At 35.4% G+C, this 27,647-nt stretch overlaps 1 protein-coding gene across 5 annotated transcripts in view; it reads right to left on the bottom strand.

Moving 5' to 3' along the window:
• The window catches only part of Ubr3 (Ubr3 ubiquitin ligase), a 175,633-nt gene that overhangs the window by 136,931 nt on the left and 11,055 nt on the right, over nt 1-27,647 (bottom strand). For 4 of the 5 annotated variants that reach the window (XM_081741424.1, XM_081741427.1, XM_081741428.1 and 1 more), the window contains exons 2-5: nt 17,198-17,411; nt 15,201-15,329; nt 13,830-13,959; nt 8,738-8,882 (exon numbers count right to left, since the gene is read on the bottom strand). In XM_081741424.1, coding sequence (XP_081597550.1) covers nt 8,738-8,882; nt 13,830-13,959; nt 15,201-15,329; nt 17,198-17,411 — 618 coding nt within the window. The remainder of the gene's footprint in view (nt 1-8,737; nt 8,883-13,829; nt 13,960-15,200; nt 15,330-17,197; nt 17,412-27,647) is intronic. The other variant, XM_081741425.1, reaches the window with a different exon arrangement.

Genomic DNA, 27,647 nt, shown 5'->3' with positions numbered 1-27,647 from the left:
AAAATTTTCTAAAAAGACACACACACAAATTAACATTACCAATTATAAACTTATGTCAATTACTAACTAACTAACTCTATGGCCTATGGAACCCGGAGGTTCAATGCCGCGTTCACAAAAGCTCTCCACTGACTTCTATCCTTAGCTAACTGCATCCAGTTTATACTTTGTATTCCAATCTCTGCGAGATTCATCTTAATATTGTCCTCCCATCTGCGCCTAGGTCTTCCTAATGGTCGTTTTCCGATTGGTCTTCCAGTCAAGACTTTGAAAGCGTTTCTACTTTCTTCCATTCTAGCTACATGACCTGCCCACCTAAGCCTCCTAGACTTGACGACCCTAACAATGTTGGGTAAACCGTACAAATTATGTAGTTCCTCGTTGTGAAGTTTTCGCCATTCCCCATTCCCGTTCCTCTTGGGTCCGAATATTCGTCTCAGGATCTTGTTCTCAAATACTTTCAGTCTATGTTTTTCCCTCCGAGTAAGCGACCATGTTTCGCAACCATACAGAACAACAGGCATGATTATCGTTTTATATATTTTAAGCTTCAAATTCCTCGACAGAATTCGCGACGACAAGAGATTTTGAACCGAATAGTAACACGAATTCCCTGCTTTCAGTCGACATTTAATTTCTTCGTGAATATGATTTTCGTAGGTTAATATTGATCCTAGATATTTGAAACTAATCACTTATGTCAATTACTGGTTGCCTAAATTAAGGTGATAAAACAACAAATACCGGTAAAATACGATACTGTAAATAGAAACAAACACGGAAGTTTACAGTATATGCATTTTTAGGGTAACAATGATGGAAATTGCAACTATTAAATTTAATTTTAAAAAATAATTACAATAACGGCGATATATTTTAACCTTCGGTATAAGTTATTACACAATGTAAAATTTTTGACCTCAACTATCCAAGCTTAGTGAGCGAATGTAAGACGACCCTATACTTTTCGAATGATGATTTTGAAAATAATAATAATAATAAAATCTCGTAGTCGGCTAAATACGGCAGTAGCGAAGAAAGGTTGGACTGGATTTGAGTTTAGCACCCCTTTCGGCAGTAAGGCTGTATGAGACGCGGACGTACAGCTTGTGGAATCCGAACCACATGGGATTGCGCCGGGAATCGACCCCAAGTCTCTTACGCCAAAAACGCGTGCGTTAACCACGTAACAAGAGAGCTTTAATATTGAAGAAAAAATTAAGGTCATGGCGGGACAAGAATAAGGTTATTTGAGTTTTGTTTTCCCATAAAGTAATTTTTTGACTTTATTCCATATGGACCACAAGTATAAAATAAATGGCAATGTACTGTCATACTTTTTATATTCCCTAAGTACAGTGCCAATTCTCCTCTCTTTTTCTCAATCTTATAATAACAGAAGAGGATAAATATACTTTCACTCCTTGCTGCTATTCTGTATTTTACAATCTCAATGTGGCATCGCAGCTATACGAAACGTAGACCTACAGCTTAATGTGGGATCTGAACCAAATGTGCGCCCACTGGAATCGAAACTAGTATCATATGTATATAAAACATATGTGACAACCAATTGAGTGTCTTCTTTCTTTCTATATATAGAAAGGACACACTGAAGAAAGGCAATAGGAATAAATCTATTTGAATGATACTGCTTCTCACTACAGCTAAAGGAAACTCATATACGAGTCAAGTAGGACAAGGGTTGGATTTTTAGTAATGGCAACACTGCTCTACATATACTCGGGAACAAAGCAATCCAGTATAATTCATGCCAGCGGTAGATTACATGCCGACCCTCCCTCAGAGCACATGAACTCGCCTGCCCTCCCCTCCATGCGCGCACAGCGCCAGCAGTTAGAAGGCATTTCTGAATGAGTGCTCGTGGACTAGTCACGCTGCATGAGTGCTCTCGGAATACAGTCATGTTTACGAAGCAAGATAAGAGGAGCTGGTTGAAAATTGAATGCGCTAGAGATAGGAATGCAAAACAGTGCTATGAATTATTGCAAGATGTTTGCGGTGCAAATGCAGTACCAAGGTGGGTCAAATGTTACAGACATGCCTCGCTCCGGCCATCCTCCTGTAAGTGAAGATGTGCAGAACGTGAACGCGTTAGTGCTAGCGGATCGGAACGCCACGATTCGTCAATTGGCTAACTATACAGGACTACTGTCTGGCTCAAACCTCTTGACGTTTGACGCGTCCCCTTCCGTTGCACTAGCCGGCAAGTATTATGCTGCGTTGCCGCATATAAACTTCATAATCCTCGCTTGAAGAATTTACGCTAATACGCTTGATAAGATTATTGTTCTTGGAGACTCATTTCTCACTCCAAATGAAGGACCTCGTTCTTCTGAACATGTGCAGCAAAAAAACAGGTCACGTGGTTCAGCTTTTATATTTCTTTTGTTTACATGTTAAGTCACGTACACCCCAGACATCAAGTATCATGTTGCTGTATATGTATGAACAAACGCTCACGGCTCACGTTGAAGATAAAACCAACACAACCAGATTGCCTTTCAATAACTGGAGAAACAAAGAACCATAGTATCACCCTCAGTTTGAATGTTTACTTTGGAGTGTGCAGTGCAAGAAAATTTCGTTGTAGTTTTTAGGTAGATTCGTTGTAGCGAAGATTAGATTAAACTGTATTATTTTTGCGTTTCACTATGTCCCTTAGTAAACCCAGTACAAGTAAGACTGATCGTTCTAGTGGTACGGTATTAAAGTTCGGAAAGTAGTGTTCAGTGTTTATTCTTTTTTTAAAAAAAGATACGCATCTGAAGATAGCCGAAGAGATCTCGACTTTTCCAAATGCCAAGAACTGACGGCAGAGGCGTGTCCTGTAAGTGTGTCGACTGTTTCATGTATATGTAGGGAACTTAAAATAGCAAAAATACAGGGTGCCCCAAAGTTATTTGTTTCCCTAAGAAAACATAAATGTTCCTAAAAGAATGACAAAATTAGATGACTTCGAAAGATATCTTCCGTCGTACAGTGTTCGAATTTTATGACAAGGGTGAATTTCCGAGTGTCAAAAAATTACTTATGCACTTCAAGAAAAAAATATCATACACTGATTTGGTTTCATCAACAAAAAGAATATTGAAACAGTTAGGTTTCCGTTATCGCAGAACTACTGATGGCCGAAAATTTCTTATGGAACGGGAGGACGTTGTTGCGGCAAGATTGAAGTTCTTGCGAAGAATGCATAATATTAGAGCATCGGAAGATGATACACGACCTATATTCTATTTAGATGATACGTGGGTCAATCACAATCACACTGTCAAATTTGTTTGGCAGGATTTACCGAGAAATGGAGGACTCAAATTACCCATAGGTAAAGGTAGTAGACTCATTATTTGTTAAGTGGGGTCAGAAAAAACAGGTTTCATTCATGATAGCAAATGGGTGTTTAGGTCAAAATCGGCTGGAGGTTATCACCAGGAAATGACAGATTTCGAGACTGGTTTTTAAACAGGTTTTTAAGTTATTTAGAGGAAGCAGCATAATCATTATGCACAATGCTCCGTATCATTCGGTCTGTATAAATTCCTAACTCGTCTACAAAAATGCAAGATATTATGCACTGGTTGGAACAGAACGGCATTCCCTTCTTCCCCTCAGAAACGAAAACAGAACTCTTGGAAAAAGTGCTACCTTTTAAGAACATCCAGAAGATATATGAATTAGATCAACTTGCGATCGAAAGAGGACACGAAATTATCCGACTTCCCCCATACCACTGCCAATATAACGCAATTGAACTTATTTGGGCTCAAGTGAAACGTGAAGTGGCGCAGAAAAACACCATCTTTAAAATTTCGGACGTAGAAAAACTGGTTACCGAAGAACTCGATAAAGTGACTCGCGAACAGTGGTCTGCTTGTGTGAAACATGCAGAAAAATTGCATGATGATGATTTCGCGAAAGAAATAGGACGCGAAGAAATTTTAGAACCAATAATAATTAATATGACCGAAAATAGAAATAGTGACGACAGTGAGGATGAGGATGAGGACAAACTATTAGCTTCGCTTCTCGATTAGCAAGGAACATGTTCAAGGTATGTTTTATTTTACTACTGTTTCTTATTGTTGTCAATTATTATATATTTGTAAAATCAAAGTTATTTACTGATACATAAGGTATTCTCGACCGTTTAATATAATTTCCACGCGTGAGGGAAAGTGACAATCTGACAACGTCGCCTTCGCACTTCATTGGCTCTCATCAAACGTCAAGAGGTTTAAGCCAAACAGTAGCGCATTCAACTATGCTGAAAATTCTGAAGGACCACCTGGAATTGCGTAAAATCGCATCAAGGTGGGTTGCACATGATCTGACTGAACAACACACGTGGTGCGGTATGATGCCGCTCGAACACACTTGGAGCGGTATCAACGTGAGGGTGAGGACTTCTTACGGCGGATCATTGCTATTGATGAGACCGGGGCCAGAGCGTATGAGCGTATTATTTCTTTATATTATTATTATATATACTTGTAGAATAATGCTCTGTAGTCCGTGGGCGCCATTTTCAGAATTTTAGTACCTTTCCGGTCCTCGTCTGGAGACGTGATGTGTGGCAACGTCGCAGATAAAGAACCTCAGAAGATCTACAAATTTATCAAATAGTTACATAGATTCTTCCCAGATGACACTTAAAGGCGAAATACGTTGACGCTAGCACTACTTATAAGCGTAACTATTGGTGTAACTGCTTGATGGATTCAAGGTTAAATATTAATGGTTCCAAATTAATCTGCGAGGTTGCCACATAGTGAAATTTTGATTTCCCATAGCGGCTGAAAGAGGACTCGGAGAGTATACATCATTTTCTCTTTATTTTGACCTGAATAATAGCGCTCTGTTGAATAATATATACACACACACCAAACGTACTAAAAGTCTATAGGCCAACTCGATTGTGAATAAAATGCGAAGAAATAAGATACAAAAGTTGTTGAAAATAGGTTGATTTTAATCGAAAATGATTCAATCGTACCAGCCGTTTGTGCTCGACATTGGTAAGGCATCCTATGTTGAATAAAAGAGCAAAGTTCTCCGTTCAGCAAGCTGTTCGAATGAACATAAGAGCATGCACAAAATAAAACAGGGAACGCGCACATTGTTGTGAGGAAGTTTTGAACATTTCGAATCAGTTTCCCAACAATTCTATATTATTCATATAGTACAGGGCCCACGGGAATAGCCTGCTGAACTGACAATGGTATGTTTTGCATTTAATATAAGATGTCTTACCTGGGTGGAGTCTAAACTGATTCTACGATTGAAAAAATCCACTATTTTATACTGAATACCACTTATTCTTAACAACTTTTCTCTCTTTCCATTTTTTTCCTTATCTTTACTCACAACGAAGTTGGGCTAATTACTATGAAGAAATACCGATCACGCAATATACTTAGGTACACTACTAGAAAATAAATCTGATTACACCACTGAGTCTTTCATAAAATTCTTGTATTTTTTCATATATCATATGATCACATTCCCATTTAAACTTTTCGCGCGAGATTGAGAATGGCGGCCGTTCACCTGACTCCAAGGTTGGCTGGTTTTAAACTTGGTTTAAAAATAATGAAGTTTTTTTTTTTTTTTTTTTTTTTTTTTTTTTTTTTTTTTATGGTTTTAACAAAAAAAATGCTAATCATATGAACTTCATAATGTCGTTTCCACATATCAAACCATCTGCATTAGTTTTATCTCCTTTCCACCTTTTAATCAAGGCGTCCCATGTTCAATTCTCTGTCGAACCATACAAATATAAACCAAGTAGCGATTTTTTTTTTTTTAACAATCATGGTTTTTGCCACCCCTGTTTGACACGTACCATAAAGGTTCCCCCCAGGGTGGAAAAAAATCATGATTTTTTTCAAAAAAATCATTTTTGTTGATTTTTTTGATTTAAATCGATTTTTTTGATTTAAATCAAATCTTTTTCTTCGTATAATACAAGTCGCGAACTGAAGAAAAAACATTAGGAATTAGTATTAAATGTTAATTATGTCATTTAAGTGAAAGTATTAAGTTTTAATTTTGAATTAATTCCCAATCGTTAACCTATTTCAATCCCAAACAATGTTTCTTAAGCACTAAGGAAAAAGTACAGCAATGTATATCAACATGACACTTTTCTTTTCACGAAAGTTACTGATATTTGGCAGGGGCATATTTTTAAACAATTGGAACTAGCTAGCGGCACGAAATAGATATAAAGTACGTAAATTTCGCCGAAAATTAGCTAACTCACTCTATGACCTATGGAACCCGGAGGTTCAATGCCATGTTCACAAAAGCTCTCCACTAACTTCTATCCTTAGTCAACTGGATCCAGTTTTTACTTTGTATTCCTATTTCTGCGAGATGCAACTTAATATTGTCCTCACATCTGCGCCTAGGCCTTCCTAATGGTCGTTTTCTGATTGGTCTTCCAGTCAAGACCTTGAAAGCGTTTCTACTTTCTTCCATTCTAGCTACCTAAGCCTAACAATGTTAGGTAAACCGTATAAACAAAGTAGGTCCTCGTTATGAAGTTTCCACCATTACCCATTCCCGTTCCTCTTGGGTCCGAATATTCGTCTCAGATCTTGTTCTCAAATACTTTCAGTCTACGTTCTTCCCTCAGAGTAAGCGACCATGTTTCGCAACCATACAGAACAACAGGAATGATTATCGTTTTGCATATTTTAAAGCTTCAAATTCCTCGACACAATTCGCGATGATAAGAGATTTTGAACTGAATAATAACACGAATTCCCTGCAGGAATTCCAAAATAAAAAAATCAAGATGATCAGTTCCAGAAGAAGAAACACTTGTGATTGTTAAATATATGCTTTATGTGACGTGAAAAACAGTTCAAATGCGAGTTGTCCGTGCATTTAAGACATCTATACATAGCAGGCACGTTTCTATACTTTTCTGTTGGCTATTTTATTTCCTCTGACAATTTTTCCTACACAGGCGCGGCAAATTTTCTGCGATCACATCGCAGATCGCGGCATGTTCTGCAATGGGGTCAAGTATCCACTTTATCAAAAGTATTATTCGTTATTTTAACGCATCCAAAATTTGTCGTATTACGATCCCGAGGAACTACTATGTATTTAGTACATAAATTTCGCCCAAAATTTTAAAATTATTATTATTATTATTTTTTTGTTTGTTTCGGAGAGGGGATCGGACCCCTCTAAATACGCTCCTATTATCTGGAAACAAACAAATAGACGTGGACACAAAAGAGTTTTCATCTTAAATGTCCATGGTGATTTCTCCGTTGGAATAGGAATTTTAAGACCCTGTGTTACAAAGAGAAGAAAGCAGGGTCACCCGTTACCCGTTCAAACGGGATTTTCCCTGATCGTTCCCTACATGATACTCGTTTTCATACTGTGCTTACATACATTTAAGTCTCATTGCATTATGATTATTATCTTCCATAATCGAAATAACAGAAGAGAAACGGGATTTTACTTACTTTCACTTTAAATTAATTCATTTCGGAATTTGATTTAAATCAACGATTTTTATTTAAAAAATCAAGTGATTTAAATCTTGATTAAAATCGTGATTTAAATCAGACTGATTTAAATCAATCCACCCTGGTTCCCCCTAGGCCTAATGTGTTCCTACAATAACCAATACCGGTTATCCACACTTGCTTTGATTTTATAAGGTGACTTTTGACTCACCCTGTGTTATGGTGTTATTTTAGGTGTGCCATGAAACTTTTGATTTTGAGTTTAGTATTCCTTTTAGCAGTGAGATATATGAGACATGGACTTATTTATAGCTTAACGTGGAATCCGAACCACATGAGCTCCCGTGTGCTACGTAGAATAAAATGGATTGTCTCCTAGGTGTATATCCAAGGAATTGGTAGAGACAACCTTCACTATGAAGAATTCAAGTATAGAAAAAAAGCAAGGAATCGGACAAGATAGGTTCGCACTGAACGGAAATCAGAAATGCAAGGTCGCCATAATAATTAAAAAAGAAGCCCCTAGTGTACTTTGTAGGTTTATGTGTATTATTTGTAACAGTCCTTATGCTTTAATGAGGCAGATATATTTTCAAAAGTATAAGAAAAACTTATCAATAATGCTGATGTTCTAAAAAGTGCTGGCGAATTCTCCGATGCCTATCGTTCTACTCCTATTCACTACAAATCACAAGATGCATTAGATCTGAACTTAAATAGTTCTCCATTACACAACTAAGGAATAGAGAGTAACACGATTAGGTTATATTTTAAGGAATATATTTTCTGAACTGTTGCGTCGAATGCACTTCTTTAAATGCAGTACAAAAACTGAACGAGTAGTATGTGTAGTTCTCATTAAGACTTTTCCATAAATTATCCGCGTAAATATTATGATCCTGACCAAGAACCACGAACTTTTAGGAAAAATTGGAAAGACAAATTTAGTAAAATAATCTTTGGTACAGATCGTAAATACAATCTGACAATCGTAAATAAAATAATTACAATTGTAAGTACAATCTAAGTACGAAAAAATCCCTGACAACGCTTTTCTCACGTGTAAACTAAACTATTTAGCGTTTTTATATAAACTACGCAGGTTCGTTTATGCTGAATGCCTTCACACTCGCGGCATAACTGAGCCCTACATTTTGCAATATACTTTACATTATACTGTCTTACATAGATATTACTGAAAACAAACACATGTGGATACACACATAACAAACCTTTATATTCATCTGGTGGTTCTGGATTAGGTAGTGATTTTACAGCCTCTTCATATAATCGTTTACTCTCCTGTACAAACAATGTTCCAAAACACGAACAGAGATTCTCATTATCTTCTGTTAAGTTCTTGTACACCTGCAATTAAAAGAAACAATACAATTCAGTGTTAACATTAAAGTATGTGAAGTGATTAATTTTAGAACAATATGAAACAAACGCTACATCTATTGTTGGCTTCACTTCTAGTAATTAAGAAAGAGGAGGGCGAAAATGTATTAGAGGCGATTATTAAAGTATAGGACAAAATAAAGAAATTTAATCATTCTTTGTTTTAATAACAATTTTTATCCTGTACCTTTTTTTAATGTATGTGCTTACTTTTTAACTCAGTAATGCTGTGATCAATTTACACACTTTTGACAAAATGAAAGAGGCGATATGAATCTTCGAAGGGAGATTTTTTTTCAGTTAAGTATTTTTGCCCGACGACAATAACTTGTTGCCTGCAACTCTGGAACTTATAGGCCAGTCATAAGCTGGCACAACCCGTACGTCGTATTGTCGTATAATTACAGTTCATGAAAATAAATATTTAGCTGTCTTCCCTATTCGAATGTGTAATAGCTTGTTATAGTACTTTTCTATAATTCCTCATTCTGCAAGTGATCTAGTTCAAATGCTCAAAATAAACTCGCGAGGGGTAGATCCCCCGCGTTCTCCCTGAATTGTTCTTGTTACCCCTGTTACAACACTATCTGTCATCTTACTGGGTAACCTGGGATCCATGCAGCCCCGTATATTTATTTTTTGTTTTCGAGGCGATGACTTTAGAGAACTTTTCGATATGTTGTAAATATAATGAAATGCATGTATTGTTTGCTCTCAATAATTCCAACCACATGAGTCAAAGAAATAAGTTTAAAGAGTCCGCGCGGATCTAAACATTGCAAAACCTTAGCTTTAAATTAAATGAGATGAAATCTTCAGCTAATCATGTGAAATAGGCTTATTTATACCTTTTAAGTTTAAGAAACGGGTGAAGAATGAAGGTGAATGACACTTGACGAGTTAGTGAAATGAAAAAGTGAGAGGAAATTGCACAATTTCGAGGAGGGGGGATTGACATCTACTACACATATCACAATCTACTTTCGAACCAAGGGCCTCTGTAACAAAGATAAGCGTTCTGAGCTATTATGTCTTCACACTAAGATCAAAACTAGTACAGTAACTTAAATCGGAATGATAAATGAACAGTAAAGATGAACAAGTATTTTAATAATGTACAGACGTATTCAAATTATTAGACTTAACATTCAGTTTCTGAATATTTTACTGTTCTTACAATATTATGAGAGAAAATACGTTCGAACTTACTCCAAATTACTACTTTGTAACTCTGTCCTAATATGCTTTTCAATATCAATAAAACAAATGCGTACGTAACATTCAAATAAAATTACTATAAAGTGTGTATATCTAAATTGGAAACAAAAAATGAAATGGAATACTTACAAGAAAATTTTCTCTCACACAAGGATTAATATTTCTTATCAAATTCTTTATTCTTTATTAAGTCTTTTATCCTTTGTAGCATCCTATGTACGAGTTTAGCACATTTTGCCTTCAATTCAGCATCGTGATACCACAAATTCTTGATCTACTTGATTAACTGAAGTTTGGTTCTAATGTGCTTCTTCTCCAGCTTTTCTTTCATGAAGCTTCAAAACTTTTCAATCGGGTTCATATTAGGACTAGTGTCTGGACACGGAAGAACACTAATTTCGTTTGTCCTCGAAGAATTTTGTTACAGCTTTGGCCCGGTGGCATGGGGCTCCACCATGCATAAAAATGAGAGTACAGTCTGGGAAAGCAGTTCTTTTTGAAGAACTTGTAGGTATTGGTCGTGCTTCATTGTCCTCTCTTCTATATACAGTCTTCTAGGCCTGAAGACAGAGATCACATCCGAGACCATGACTAAAGTAGGATGCTTCACGGTTTATTCAAGTCATTCCAACTTGAATTCCTCCCATGTCAACGTCGTACATATTGTGAACATTCATCAGACACAAAGATACATGATTCATCACTGAAACACACTATTCTACAATCGTCAGTAGTCCAATAATCAAGGCCTCGTGTCCATTCGAGGCGCTTCTTTGCCATGATTGGAGTAGACTAATTTTTGTTTTCTTTCTTGAGCGTGTGCTTTTATTCCCTCGGCACAAAGAATCCTTCGAACACTTTCCGGCCAAATATCTGCGCCGTACTCAGCCATTTTTATGCTCAAGTCTATTAGAAGTTGCACTTCTGTTTCCCAGAGTCCATCTTTTTAGTTTTCTGATACCTCTTAGCGATAGCTTTGGTTTTCGCCCACACTTCCCAACCCTGTTTTGGCTCTTGTTCATTTCAACAGACATTCTACTCACAGATTTTTGTTCTATCCCAACTCTACTAACAATGTATTGCTGTGTATATCTTATTTCCACCAGAAGTATTTTGTTAACTTCCATTTTACGTGGAGAAACGTCTTTTGCTTTTCCCATTATGCTGCAATTAAAGGACTACACAGAATAAAAGATTGATACACAAAACACGTCACGATCATTTTAAACTGGCCCATTCGAACTGTTGAACGCTTTGAATGTTGTTAACTTCTTCCGACAACAAACACAACACTTCAGACTGTAACTTGTTGATAGGAACCACAATAGCTATCTACAACTGAAACATCACTTTCAGAATCCTCCCCCCCCCCCCCTCACTAATACCATCTGCTGTTCAACGGTGATATCCCCACTTCAACTGTACAGTAAACAAATGAAGGATCCTATATTGGTAGTTTAACCATTAAATTAAATGTTCTAGAACTCTGAAATTAGGACTCCTACACTAATTTTGTATTTTTCAAGCGTGAGCCTAATAATTTGATCACGTCTGTAATTACATGCATTTACTCAACTATAATTTGAAACGCAACAGATTAAATCAGAAAATACAGTAGAAATGTTACAGCAGTCACTATTCACTGCTGAATGTCTATGTAACTAAGTCAGTCACCTAACGTCATAACTAACCTTATTGTGCGTACGTATTTATTCAATGGATAATATTTCAAAAAGCTCCCGCTCTCTTTGTCGGTCAGTCAACGAACGATGAACAAAAAAGTCCAAGATCCCACATACCTAAAATTCCATAACAAAGTGGGGGACGCGGTGGCTCAGCGGTAGAGCGTTCACCTCCAGTGCTTGGGGTCCCCGGTTCGATCCCAGCTCGTGCCGTGTGGATTTTGTGGTGTACAAACACCGTGCTCGTGGGTTTTCTCGGAGTTCTCCCATTTCCTCCCACTTTCTTCATTCCACCATTTCACTCATCTCTCATCATCAATGTCTCCTTTAGCCTAACCGGCATAATCGTGGGACGTAAAACTTAGATTTAATTTTCCATTATAACAGAAATCATATTATGTGTACAATGAGCGACCGACGAAGCGAATACACGCGGCTCTTGAAATTATCTCGCTTGGATAAATACTTAAGCACAATAATGTCAGTTATATCATGGGCAAGTTAAAAAAAAGTATGCCATATGTATGTAATAAGCTCTAATCGATATCGCAAACATATAGTGTCGTAATTACTAATAAGAGGAAGGAACATTTACTTAAATTAACTTCAATACTCACCTTCATGTTGCTTATAATAGCAAAACAACTGGTTTTCTCTATATAATTCGAATAACTTCTCGGCTATTCTTCCTCAGTATAACAATAACAATGTTGTTTTATATCACAATGTGAATGAAATTACTTACATTTGTGTTCTTTAGGTGTAGTTGCCAAACCAATTAAGTATTGGTAATGAAAAAATTCTGATATGTACGTTTCTTCAATGTCATAAACGAAATCACTTATTAAAATGAAGAAAAAGGTAACCTAATACATAAAAGCAACTGTCATATACTCTCACTCTAATTTACTAATTTATAAAACGTATTAGATTTCGCTTTCTGAATATTGCATTAGGACTAAACAACTAGGTTTAAATTTTCACTTTGGATATGTTCGTAAACAGTAGATCACAGAATTATCTCATAACTACGTTAATACCTCTGAGATGAAAAAGTGCGTTGTGTCTATCACACTTTAAGTCTTTTACAAAATTAATAAAAACTTAACTATTATGTTTATATTGTTCACATTAGGGAGAATATAGGAAATTTTCAACACTCCTCAAGCTGTGTGCGTGAATCTCCATAAGGAAAATTGCGGAACTATTAATCTGTGATCTTGTTTAAGTATACAAGATTTTTGATGATTCAGTGTACCGGTACAACTTTATGGCAACTGGCCATCAAGATGACCACATTGATATTTTCCTGAGAATCAATGCTGTGTTGCTACTTTTCTGGAACAAAGATGGTATTCTGTTAATCGACTATCTACTTTACAACTCTTATTATTATCGGCGAATATTATGCTAACCTACTGGACCAGCTGCACGAGATAATTAAGACAGGCCCAAATGAATTCTCATTTTGCACAATTTCCCAGCTAGCTTACATATCGCACGTTGTGGCTGCCAAACTGAACACATGTGATTTCCATTGGTCCGCCATCCCCCTATTCGCCTGACCTGGCTTCCTCTGATTATCATTCATTCTCAATCTTGAAGAAAAAACCTCCGAGAACATCATTTTCAGGAAATTCCTGACGTCTAATATGTTGCGGAGACTTTGTATCGGGCCCATCCAAAGGAATTTTATTTACAAGGGTTAGCAAAGATGGAACATCACTGTATCAAATGCATCATTTTTTAGGGGGAATAAGTTGAGTAACTGTGTAATTTCTTTCCTCTACCTTTACTCTTTTTGAGCAATGTCAGGAACTTTTCAGCACATTCTCGTATAAAGAGAAAACCAATTATTTGGGTGTTATAAGGAATATGAAGTTGAGTTAAACTGGAGGTAATGTTCTGTCATATTTTATATTGAATTGAAGATTATAAAGAAAAGATGGAATGTTACAAAATAAAACTAAAGATTTCAACTCTTTGAGTAAAATCAATTTATAGTAAAACTTACCTGTGGATTAGTTAGTGCGCCTGTCATTACTCTTCTCATAGCTGCTCCCATTGCACTGAATTCGTGAAGCATTGTGAGATAAGCGTCTGCGTCTTGAATTGCAGCTAAAGCAGCCTCCGTCTCCTCTTTGCTAAATACACATAAAGCATTGCTATCATTATACTACATATAAAGACACGAAAGAAAGTTTATAACTTGCAATAAGTCAATATAACAATATCTTTACAGTCTTTCTATACAAGAGCAAACATTTAATTCCTCTCCTATTCAAATATTGACATTAATTTAGCATTTTCTTCTCAATGCATCTTTTATTTTAATATACTAATCTTTCATAAAACTGAAATTTTATTTACTTCAACGAGTATTTTCAGAAGAAACAAAACAACAAATATTGGTATAGTGAATTGTATTTACCAAGAAAGAAAAAAAAACATTTCTGCTACGAAACATAAGCATTCTCTTTCTACAGAAACGTCTGTTTTCATTAATTGTTCTCGTTTGTACTATAAATTTTTCATAGAAGAGTGCTGAAGGTAATGTGCATAAATATTTTATTGCTTAGAATACTATCTTTATCATTTTATTGCAAGCTTCAAAAATTTTCTGTTTTAGATAAAGATTACAATAAACCAACAAGTAAGGTAAGTGTCAACACAACAATATATTAATGTTCCACAATGCTACGGGGTAATTATCAAATAGAGTCATTTGAAGTTTCATAAAACCTCCATTAAAGTGGATTTTATTACTATAACCAACTATGATTGCTTATTTATTAACAAGTTTCACATACAAGTCATTTAACATTGGAAACAATTAAGAATGAAACATTACAAAAGCAATTCTCCCAGAGCCTATATTAAGTTATAATCTCAACATTTATCTTCTGTAACTAATGAAAACCCTGATAAATAACGTACAATATTCCGATTTCGAAGCAAGAACACTTAGTGTTCTTCTACGCCCGCTTAGTGAATTACACCCGACTCACGGATTTACGCTGAATTAAAATCCCGTAAAACAGTAAATTCACTAACATCACAGACAATGTGGTTTTCATTGATATCTATGACTTTCTGATCTCTATGATACCTCTGTTATTTTACAATTAAGTTCCTTCATGTTACTGAAAAATCATGGAAAACACATCGTATATATATACTGATTTCTATGAAAATATAATCATCCAGTACTTGCCTTCTGTTACTAATTCTTTCTTCAGTATTAGGTTGTTATGTAGTATCATTATCCTGAATATTCAAATGAACCACCCATAAATTTTATACGTTAAAAAAAGACGACCAACTGCGGTATAAAAAAGAGAAAGTTGCGACATCTTTTGGCTGGAAAAGAGTTTACAAAACTCACCTGTGTTCTCGGAGATGTTGAATAAGCCTTAAAATAATCCGAGGCATCATTGCGTCAGCCACGCACATCAAATCTGAAGGCGCTGACGGCTTGTTTACTTGAGCTTTGGGACCATGACGGTGGCAAAATCTACAAATAAAACGAAATATACGTAATTAACAACCTACTTCCTACAGACTACAATGAATTTTAATATATCTGCAGAAAAGATAATTAACAAAAGAAAGATAAATTTAATACGAAAACTTTAGCAAGTGCCTGCAAAAATTAATTACATTAAATTTTATTAATATTTAATTCATACAAAATATTTCACACATGTAGTGTTCAAAAACCTTCGCAGAATTTGCATTCTACAGAAGGCTGTTGACCAAACATGTTATGAACTCGCTCGACCATGGTCAGGCGCGTTTGTGAATGTATGTGTAAGCTGTGAGACTGCACGTTTGTTTTCTAACTCAAACCGCTTTCAGGAGGATTATGTTGTTGCCTGTTACGATATAAAGTTGAATGTTTCAAGGTTTAGAAAGTAGTGTAACAAGGGTTGTGACATTAACGTGGTTTTGATCAATAATGTGTCCGGTAAGTATAAGGATTTCATCGCCCCAATGTTGGGTTTTCCAACAAAGCAGACGAGAATACGGTCATTAACACAAGTCATAACCAGCATGCACGCTATACTTTGCAGAATGGCCATGCAAGAGAATTTATGACCCAAAGACATAGCGAACCATTTAAATGTCAGTAGGAAATGTTAACTGCACCTTGTGTTAATGATTGTCAGTGTTCTAGAACTAGTACCACACGGCTGAGATGTCTCAAACGCCTCGATTCTGATGTTGAAAATTACGTCGGATAGGCCAGTTTCATTGTGTATGTTTAATAACTTCTTGGCTGGGGGAAAAATGTATGTTTATTTTCAATTTCCCTCTCGTATATTTATTAAACATATTTTACAACGAGAACAGCACTGCAAAATGCATTACAAACATAATTTTTTTTTAAAGTTCAATTTCATGTATCGTGAAATAAAGGATATGTGAATGTATAATGGGTATTACGCTCTCGTATAAATTATAAGTACAACAACACAGTATTTATATTAATATTTCCTGATAATAACAAATAAACTGTTTGCCTGAATTTTTGCAATAAAATATCTAGGTCTATTAAACGTTTATTTTCAAATTGCTTTCTTTCTTTCATCTCAGGTTTTCTACTTGTTCCTTTTTTCATGATGTTGTCTTTTATTTTGTTTCAATTTATCTTTTTTTTCTATCAATTACAACAAATAAAAAATAACTTATCAATTAAAAAGCGTACTTGGCACGACTGATGCTACATATAGTGTAAAAGACACTCCTGCTTCGCGTGATCAAGAACACGAGAACTGTCACGAGACACTACATTTCCCCAGAACCGCAACAGTAAATCAGTATCGGAAGTTGACTGTTGCTGAACACGGACAAGTCAAAAAGGCTTAGAATTACAATCCCTCATTATCTGTTTCGCAGAGTCCATCATTACTACAGATTGTTACAATGCAGAACTACGAGAAAAGAACAGTTGATTTGCCTTTAAAACATCACGAATAGATTACAACCATAATATTACGTTGGACATATATATTAGTTCGTATATTGCATAAAGGACTCAAAGAATTGTGGGAGTAACGGTGTATTCCAAAATGAAAGCGTTCAACTATCTTCATATTCTCCTAACATCGTCAGATTTTCTGTCACTTTAACTCTGACTGAGGATATCAGTCTTGATATAGACAACTTTATCACATTATAGAACCTCACGGTAGATATGTATAGATATAAAGGGAGCTACTTTGTCTAGCAAACATTGTTTACCTTCCCAACAACTGAAAATAACGCATATCTACCGCAGACCTAGGTCAGAAAAATCAGTAAATTTATTCTCAATATCTTACATAGTATATTTGCAATCAAAACATTATGAGATAGCCTACTTGATACCCAAGTACTTACCCTGATTCCTTCATGACTGAAGTATCACCACAGTCGCAAGCACCGCCTGCCTGGCTGCGGAACATGTTGAAATCGTGACCTTCATGGTTGCCCTTCTGAAAGCATTCGGCACAAAGAGACATACAAGGGGATATTCCACACGTTCGGCATCTGTACGCCACGAAATTGGCTGTCCATACCAAGCCGCATGTTGTTGCGTTGTCATACCTTCGAACTGGAAAAAGAGAATTAACAATTACTAAAATACCAATCCATTCAAAAACAAAATTTAAAATGAATCCTATGTCCTTTCCGCTTTAGCAGTATTAACACATATTAAGCTGTATTTTTGGATCAATAATTCCCAATAATTAACCAATATTAAAAAAAAAAAAAAAAAAAAAAAAAAAAAACAGTCACATTTATGTGAACTCATGGTTACTCAAAATCGAACATTTTGCTTAAGAAAAGACAGTTCCATGCTCACGTAAAAAACTATATTTATTGAGAATGTAGGCACGTGTTGTCATAATACATGAAATTAAAACGAAGTATCATACACATCAAAACATAGATGCAACGGCCTGTAAAAAATGGACGTAACAGCAGCAGATAAATGTCAAAAAAATAAATAAATAAATAAATAAATAATAAAAAAAAAGGAGCCTCATCAACAAAATCATTTCGAAACTGTTAACTCAAAATAGTTACCAAGTCTCCAGCCCATGCATATTATTATATTATATTGTCTTCTTCTTTTTTTTTATGTTGCAAAATGTAATATTAAAACCTCTTTTGTTTCAATTTTTGTAACTAAAGTCCGGCTCAAACCTCCTGACGTCTTTCGGAAGCCAATGATGTGCAGATGCGACGTTGTCAGATTTCGCTTCGTTTCGTGTACAGGCATAACGTGAAACATTAACGCGAGAAATTAAGATATTGAAAAACAAATTCATTCTTACAAATTTATTCATTTATTAGTGACATATATCATAAGGACGTACCTTTGAAATTGCTTTCTCCTAATCCAGGAACAAAACTATTAGACAACGCTGCCCAATTTGCATTGTATATTGTGGAAAGCAGATCACGCCTTAAACGTCAGGAGGTTTGAGCCAGTCTGTAATTGTTTTTATCTATGTCTACTGTTTTTATAAGAACTAACTGGTTCACCAGATTACCATAAACGAGGGAAGTACTTTCGTCTCGATAATCAAGACTTAAGAAGTTCCTGGTAACCGGACCCATCACTAACGATTCCAAATTACAGAGAAAATATTATTAGTGTTTAATTAACACTGTATTTATAGTAGTCGCTCGTGAATCAAGTTGTGTACATTTTACTTTTTTTTTTTTTTTTCACTACGGTTGTATGCTAATAACGAATAGAAGAACTAAATGCGAATATGGGAATATGACTAATACACGGAGTTAATTTATTACGAAACTTACATCCACGATCAGTAATTGAATTGCGACGTTACTGTGCCAAGAGAGAAGGAACTGCCAGAAACAAAGAACTTCTTAGAACGAAACGATGGTATGATACAGAAATAAATTTCTTTGAAGCCATTTGAACAACAGAAAAACAAAGATAGAAATTCTATGAAATTTGTAGGACATACAGAAAACTTCATCGAAAAAGAAAGACAAAAAGAGAGTGGCAACAATTCGTTACATTACACGCTGAAAGCATTATGTTCTAGGAAAGCACAAAACAAAGTAAACAAATACTGAACCTAAACATGGCAGAAAAAATCGAGACGCGACAAAGTCACTCTTCGACAATTATAGCCGAATAGTTTAGTCCACGTGTTCTTTTCCTTTTAGTTTCGTTCAATGCCTTTAAAGTTAAAAATCAGTTCGGCGACATTGAACTTATCCGGGATTAGAACCCAGGACTTCCCCACTAAAACCACATCGACTTCCAATATATTCTGAAGTAGTGTGAAGGCTATTGTCTCATTCTTTGGGTTCCTTGATCACGATTAAGGTCAGCCAACTGCATTCGTCGACTGTCTCTGGCGACGGCCCAAATACTCACTTTGACCTAAGGTTGAATGAACGTACAACCAACCGTTTTACTAAATCCCACCTTCCTTAGCCGGAAATAGAACTCGGACGTCTGCAATATCAACAGCCGATCTTCCACAACATTTGAAGTTTCTGTATCTGGATTCAAACAATAAACTTTCATTAATCCTGGCATTCTGTTTTTGTTTGTACAAGTTGTTGTACCTTGAGAAAATATTAATTATAGAAAATGGGCATTTCTTGTCATTCCAATGGTTTTATTACATAGTCATTCGCAAGCAACTTTATATGTATCGAGAGCATATGTCAGTACCAGTTACATTTTTAATGTAGGATTATTTACTAACATACGAAGAGTGGAAAAAAGATTGACTTGACCAAGATTGGAATCCGGGATCTTCAGCATACCGTACCGATGCGTTAACCACTATGACAACAAGTCCGCTTCCCAAAACAGCCAAACACCCTCTCACTCCTGTAGTCGGGGTGCTCTCCACAGCTGTTCTAGGAAGTGGACTGGATGGCGTAGTTGTTAACGCATCGGCACTGTATGCCGGAGATCCCAGGTTCGAGTCCCGGTCCAATCACTTTCTCACTCTTTGTTTATTATTGAATTCGCACCTACAGAGGATTCGGTGTGAAAAAATATTTAAATCGATTGTTTTATCATTTCATTATATATAGTATTACTTACAATTACATTAATTTTATATTGATATTAATAAGGAAACACGTATTAGTGTAATGAAGGCTGTCTAGTATTTTACAGAGTGACAAAGGTAATTCTACAATATTATTAGATAACATGTAACAGAAATAAAAATATCCAACAATGAGACATCCATCAATCAACAGACCTTGCTGTGTACGACAAAACGATACGTGTCAGAATAAAAACTCATGCGTAGTTTTCGAGAATACTTAGAAAAACGAATTATTTTGTAAACCTAAACACCGATGCTGAGCGATAACAAAAGCTCTATTAAGGTGAGACTGATACTGAAGTATATTACTCATGAAGCTCTCCAGCATGACACTAACCAGGTGACGGTTAACGATATATATATAACCTAAAATTATGATTAATTTTTAAACTTTAATTTCTACTTAATAAAAAAAACTGTCCAAAGGTAAGACATACTGTATATCAGGTGATAGATTACATCGAGTTTTACAAAATAACATACTTAAGGGTAGAGATGCAAAAAAGCCGGCTTTTTTGAATCGATGGTTTTTTTCACATAAAAAGCCGGCTTTTATGGGAAAAAACGAGAATTTTGGAAATTTTGGCTTTTTTCAATTTCATGATTTTTCTATCTAAATAGCTTTCTTATAGTATATTCTATAGTTAGATAAGAATTCCATGACCTGAATGTGATATTTCGCTCTGAAATTCACCATCAAGATGGATGGAGCACATGTTTTACGAATTAAAGCTAACATGAAGAATGTAGTATTTGAGGGTAATTTTAGAGGCTATTTAACTTTATTTTAACTTTTGAGTTATCGACATCTTTTTTCTTCTCTAGTTTGTCATCCGTGTTTCATTTCTAAGAGCTTTTAGTACTCTAGTTTCTAGTGCAAAAGTTAAACTTGCCCGTTTTTCTATTTATCCGTTAAACCCTACTTCCACATTTCTGTTATACTGTAGCTGTGAAGTGATTTAGCAATAATTTTCCGGACACAACCTTGAATACCAATTTATACAAATAATCAGTAGCGGATTTAGAAAAGTACTTTAGGAGGGTTTTTTCTTATTGTTTCGTTTCCTAAAAAGTCCTCATTTTATTTGGGGGGTGCTTGAAGTTTATGAGTACAGGCATAACTAATATTTCGTTTCGTTTACATGTTTAGCAATAATCTTCCGGATACAACTTTAAAAATCATTTTATACTGAGAATCAGTGGCGGATTTAGAAAAGTATTTTGGGAAGGGTTTTTCTTACTAATGTTTAGTTTTTTTTTAAACATTCGTAATTTTTATTTGACGGGAGCTTAAAGTTTATAAGTAAAGACATAAATAATAGATATTTCGTTTGTTGCAAACATTCCGTAACTTTGGGGAACGGGCTTCAGTCCGAAAGACCGCCCCCCTTACCTTCGCAAAACCGTCACTGCTGGTAATTAGTAATAATAACGATTTAAAAACAATAAGAAAGGAAGTCGCCCAACTCACAGTACACGCACTATTTCTACATTCACAGATGGAATGAAGAAAAGCTTTGTCAGAATGGTCGAATGCTGGTTGAATCCCGGACTTCCCGATAGAAGCGCAAAAGCTAATCACTCAGTCATGTTTGTTGTGCAGTTGTATTTAGCTTAACTTAAATATATTCCGTAGTCCTTTTTTTTTTTTTTTTTTTTGGTGGGGGGGAGTTCCGTAATGATATGTTGAATCCCTCTTGTTAAAAATTCAGAAAACTTGAGGATTGGGTAAACTGTGATGGTGGTTCTATAAAACTTAACTGTAGAATTTCAAGAATATACAGAACCAAAAGCTCTAGATGTGCAGCCTTTAAGTGTATCATATAAATCTAAGTATTTCTCTTATGTTTTATTTTAATTTTATTTTGTTTCAAAAAGAGGGTATGGAATAGTTTGAAGTAAAAATACTACATACTATTTTGCTAGTTATTTGTGTATTCTTTTAAAAGAAGTGTTTACTTTTAGGGTTGGCTGGTTTACACCAACTTTTTTTTTTTTAATAACTGGTTTAAACCACAAAAATAAAAAGAATGAAAAATGCGAATCGTGTGAACTTCGTGGTGACGTTTCCAGATATCAAACCACCTGCAATAGTTTTATTTCCCTTTCACCTTTTAATCAAGGTGTCCCATGTTCAATTCTCGGTCGAACCACAAACCTTCTTTCATGCGTAACCCAAGTAGCGGTTCGGATGTCAGTTTAAGCGAAAGTCTTCTCCTTGATAACCTCGGTATTTCGTAAGGATATTAAAGCCTAAACATACGAAACAAACCAAATTGTATATTTCTGCATGCCTAAATGCCTGTTTTATAAAGAAGCCCAGATTGCTTAAATATATTGATAGGAATTGGCAAAATTTATCGATTGCCTACGTAGCTTCCAACATTAGCTTGGATTGGACTTTCAATGATATCTACATACTAAATTTGTAATTTAATACCTCAGTTTTAGCGTACTGATTATGGTACGTTGACCTTTAAATTTTACATGCAAAGCAATAACAGGATTTTCCCGTTATTGTCTTACATTTCAAGTAATGACGGGATTTTCCCAATGGCTAGGGCGGGAGATTCTCAATTTAAGAAATTTACTGACCGGACTTCTTTAAGCTTATGGGAGTTCTTCCGGCATAACCCCGCTGTTGCATAATAACACCAAGGCGAAACAAACTTATTTCTGTGAATATGTAATATAAATACATAAAGCAAAAAATCTAAATCAAAAAAGCCTGGTTTAAACATCCCCCAAAAAACGGGTTTTTGGCATTTTCAAAAACAACCATGGTTCTTGCCAACTCTACTTACTTTTGTATATATCGGAGGTTAAAAAATTCTGATTATATACATTGGTTAATTCTGTGGAATTCATAATGTAAATATGTTGAAGAAAAATTGTTTGAAATATCTTTTCGACATTCATAGTTTATTTTCGATGTTTTACATTATTATCAGCATCAACCACTAATTAAATGATTTTTTGTGTTATAGAGAAGCGATACAAAGTCTGTTTTATTAATTTAAAGCAGTATTTTGAAAAAAGCCCAAAATTTCCCAAGCAAAAAAGCGAAGCAGAAAAAACCGAGTTTTTTTTTTTCAAAAAAGCCGGTTTTTTTCCGAGCCCTTGCATCTCTACTTAAGGGTAAATTCTAATTGGTAGTTTCCGCGAAAATCGCCACAAACGAAATTTTATGGCGCTAAAGAAACCATGTTGTTGCCAATAAGAACTGATAGTATTGTTGGAACAGACTGTTCATATATTTATGTACTGTATACGTGAGGGGAAAAAAAACGCTGTTAACTATCCTCTCTTAATAGTGGCATGCACACACTACTAACACTTAAACACACACACACACACATATATACTACTTGTAAATTCCATAAACTGTCAGTCCTTGGAGGGAAAGCGAAAGATGCTTCCTTAGCTACTTTGCAAACACGGATTCTCAGCACTGTGTGTGATCCTCCCCCCCCCCCTTTCTTTCTTTCTCTCTTTCTTAACTAACGTTCAATCTAAAAAGTACTTCAAGAGTTGACCTTCTCGAGGGTCACTCCTGATCCACGGACGAGTTTGAAGAACGCTGCTCTACTCCACAGGGAGAATCATAACAAGTAGTATTGCTTCGAGTTTAAATCGTGTCATTTAAATTTGGATTTGAGCAACAATGGTATTGTATTTCATACCCACTTCCGTCTCCTATCATCTATTTACCACGCCCTTCTATGTGCTGTGTAACTATGGGTGGTATACTACAGGAACACTATTATTTTATGCACTGCTGTTGATTGGTTGCATGTGAATTTAGTCCTTTTTAGCAACGAGGCTATATGAAACATGGACCTATAGCTTAACGTGAGATCCAAACCATATAAACTCCCGCCGAGAATCGGAACACGGGTCTCCCACGCAAATAGTCGGTACGCTAACCAGATAGGCACGAATGAGCTCCTATGTACTGTTGTGTAACTATAGGTATACTAACTAACTACATGCAGCTCTGTCGGTAAACTGCTTTAATATTGAGGTCCCCATTACGACCCAAACAATCAGTCAACCCACAATGCTCAGCCCATAAACGGTCTGGTCGAATGGCTTTTAGTTGATTATTACATGATCATCATATGAACTTACAGTCACAACAAAAGCTGCATGTGTTAACAACCATTTGGCCATCTTCTCGAACGAACTTAGAATGGATGACGTTTTATTGTCACTGATTTTCGAAATGTCCACTTCTTATCCACACTGAGCTTAAATTCACTGAACACCGACAGCTCTTTATGATTTTTTTTCCCTTTCTGTTACTGGTATGATTTTCGGTGTCAGTAGTTCTTTCTTTTCATAGAATACCATCTTTGCTTGTACTATTCTAATTCCCATGTCTTTATCATTTCTTCCATCCACGGATACCCAAATTAAAGTTTTTCAATCTTCTCTCTGTCGAGATTTTTTTTTCTATTCTTTCTTCGCTAACTTGGGGATTTTCTTTTTCACGTTTTCGGCAGCCTATAACTCCGAAAGGAAGCATTTGTGCATCCAGGTTGGTCTGCTTTTTGTCTAATCTTCGTGTCAGGAATCACCTCCCAAACTTTGTCGGTGTTGTTTTGAAACACCCTGTATATATATATATATATATATAATTCTTCACTTAGATTAGCTAGGATCTCTTGCAAGTTCTTGAACAGTAATACAAATTATCATAATAACGTAATACAAACACCAACTGCAGATTAATAAAATTCCCAACTTCGGCAAATTTGCCGCTCTGCAAATTGCTCATTAATGCTATTGTAGATCTATTCACTCCATCTAGGTATTTCTTCTGCTTCAACGATAAGGAAACAGGAAAAACCACTACAACAGAATAAAGCTAAGGATATACATTAACTCCACGTAGCCACCTTCGAATAAATCCATTTATTCATTTTGGAAAGCCAAAAGAAAAATTCTAGATAAAAATTTTATACAGTAAAACCTTTCAATAACGGTCATCGGTGTGAAATAATTATTTGTTCGTAAACGAAAGGAGTTACATAAATTTAAATTACTCAAGTAATGTGGTAATTGTATGCAGCATACAGTAAATACATTAGTTACAATTGTGAAAATAGGCTAATATAGAAATACTGTACCCAGTGATCGAATCACTGGAGGAAATCCCCATCAGCAAAGAAACAAAAGTATCGCTGTAGGGTGTGTTTGCATGTATTGCAAAATATAGTTGTATGATTTTTTTTTTCTTAAGTACAAGTCACATTTCTGTATTATTACAAGTAAAAATAAGTCAATAAGAATATGCAATATTGCAACAGATTATGAATTTCTTGGAAAAGAGTCTGCAATAGATGTCTGTCGTGTAATCCTGCAAGAACTAGTTTATGACGGTGTCGTCCTACTTGCGACAGTCTTATGTGCGTCAGGAACTGTTAACTGTCCTATGAGCGACCGATTCAATCTTTTAACTAGGCTATGAGTAACCGATTCGTTCATACTAAGATAATGGAAAAAAGATAAGATTCACTCTTATTTAACTTGTTTCACGATTGTGTTATTTAAAACCTAACAAAAGGTACTATGAAAAATGTACGTTGCTAGAGGTCTAATTTTATCTAGCCGTTCATCAAACTATAAGGGATCATATCGGATCGTCATACGACAAGCTTTTGTGTATAAGTCAAAGCAAGGGGGGAGGGCTAATTACGCAATTAGTTTACGTTTCGGTACCTTACAACAGGGGGAAAGGTAACTTAAAGAGTTTATTTACCTTTTGGATTGTTTAGAGTGCATTGCATTGTAATTGGTGGGATTAGTTGGGAATAGCCAGTCAGATCTAAGGGATCTCAAAAGTTGTCTTTTATTATTGTAATGTTTTGCTTATTTTATTCATAAAGTCTTAGGAAATTCAAAAAGTAGATAATTAGCGAAACTGTTACGCGTTAAGGTGTTCTGAAATAAAATATATTGTTTTGCTTAGTGAATAATTAGTTTTGAATTAAATTTGGGTATTACAATTGGATTTTCAGTAATTACTTACATAGGTATATACTTTTCATGGAAATATCCTGTTGTTTCATTAAGTTATTTGATATGTTTTATGTGAAATCTAATTTAAAATTAAGATAAGGTTTATTTGCACACACATAGTAGAGAGAAAGTATATTTCACGAACAGTATCACTGGCACGTATATTTTTCATAGCAAGGTTATTCGAACTTAATATCACCAGAGGCAAACATATTCTACAAGAGGTAATCATATCATCTTCCATCATCTCAATGTAAATGAATCGGTCGCTCATAGAACAGGTAACAGTTCCTGTCGCTAATAGGACTGTCGCTCCTAGGACTAATTCGTTTATGACCGAAGTCTGCTTATCAATTGAAAGGATCACTTGAGAATTTATTTCCAACCTTCAGAAAATATTTTCTGTGCTAAACACGCACAAGTTGAGAATGGTTCCTGTCTGTTGTAAGAGAGTAGTAAAATATCGGAGGGGGGGGGTTAAAAGAGAGGGTTGTCTACCATAATACGCCGGGACTAAGAAGTCTCTGTATTATCGAGGTTTCCGTTAAGGGAGGTTTCACTATATATATATATTTGAAGATCTTTATAGTAAGTGCAGATGTATTTCTGAAGTGTGAGTATTCTATCCTTCACCTCGCGCAGCTTAGTTCAAGAACATATATTAAAAAAAGAAAGAAAAAAAAACGGACATTAGGAAGCCGAAGTTCTGAAGGAATTCTTCGAAATTATCTATCAAATACAACAAAGATCAACAAAATAGCTTGAACCCTTCCACAGATAAAGCAATTTAATATTTTACCGAAATTCGCGTGTGAGAAATTGCGCCCGATGCGCCATCTCTGAGAGCCTGTACCTTGGGTCAGTTTTTTTTTAATTTACGTTCTGAATTCTGAATTTTAACATCTGTTAAATCTAATAAGATCTGAGACTATTACGGTACTCTCCTGCCTGAACTGAAACGGACAATGCAAAAACGATTATGTTTCGATGTAAATACTACGTAAGATTTCTCGTAAAATATCACGAAAGTATTCAAACAAAAGTATGTGAACATTTATGACACATAGGATCCCTGTTAGCTGTCGTCAAGTGGTCTTTGTGGTGAACAACACCGTGTGTAGTGGGCTTTCTCGGGATTCTTCCGTTTTCTTCTACCACTTTGTTCAATCATCACACTCTTCCTTAGCCTCGGAGCATAATCGTGGGATAAACAATAAAAACAGGAGTAGTAGTGTGCGGAATCTCATGTTGCTGTTTTATGAATAGTGATATTTCTTTTTCAACGAAAAATACCATTGCATTTTAATCTTAAGTAGAACAAATAAAACTTTATATTGCACACCATTACTACTTAAGTTCGATCGTACACAGTGAAGAGTACTGTTTTTCTTTTTCTTTCTTTTCCTATTCCCATTTCCAACTAACCTTTTCCTGACAATATACCGGTACTAATTGAAAAACATTGGCTCCTAAAGATTTCTACATGTGATTCCGCTTAGTCCTTCTAAGAAAATATTGATATCAAAGCCACTTTTTTTTTGTTTGTTTGTTTTTTTAACTATTGGTGATCGCCTGCACGCACTCCCTCAAAATTGTAAATTTTTATATTTGAATCCAATATTTTAAATTGCAAATATTGTATGTAAATGGCTGCATATTAGTTTGTTTTATTTATATACAAGCGTTATCTCTAAAATGATAACTAAGTC

This window comes from Thermobia domestica, chromosome 15 (assembly GCF_964235325.1).
Source record: "Thermobia domestica chromosome 15, izTheDome1.hap1.1, whole genome shotgun sequence".
In the NCBI taxonomy this organism is placed as follows: domain Eukaryota; kingdom Metazoa; phylum Arthropoda; class Insecta; order Zygentoma; family Lepismatidae; genus Thermobia; species Thermobia domestica.
Note: the sequence above shows the minus strand (reverse complement) of the source record. Positions and strands in the feature narration are given on the sequence as shown.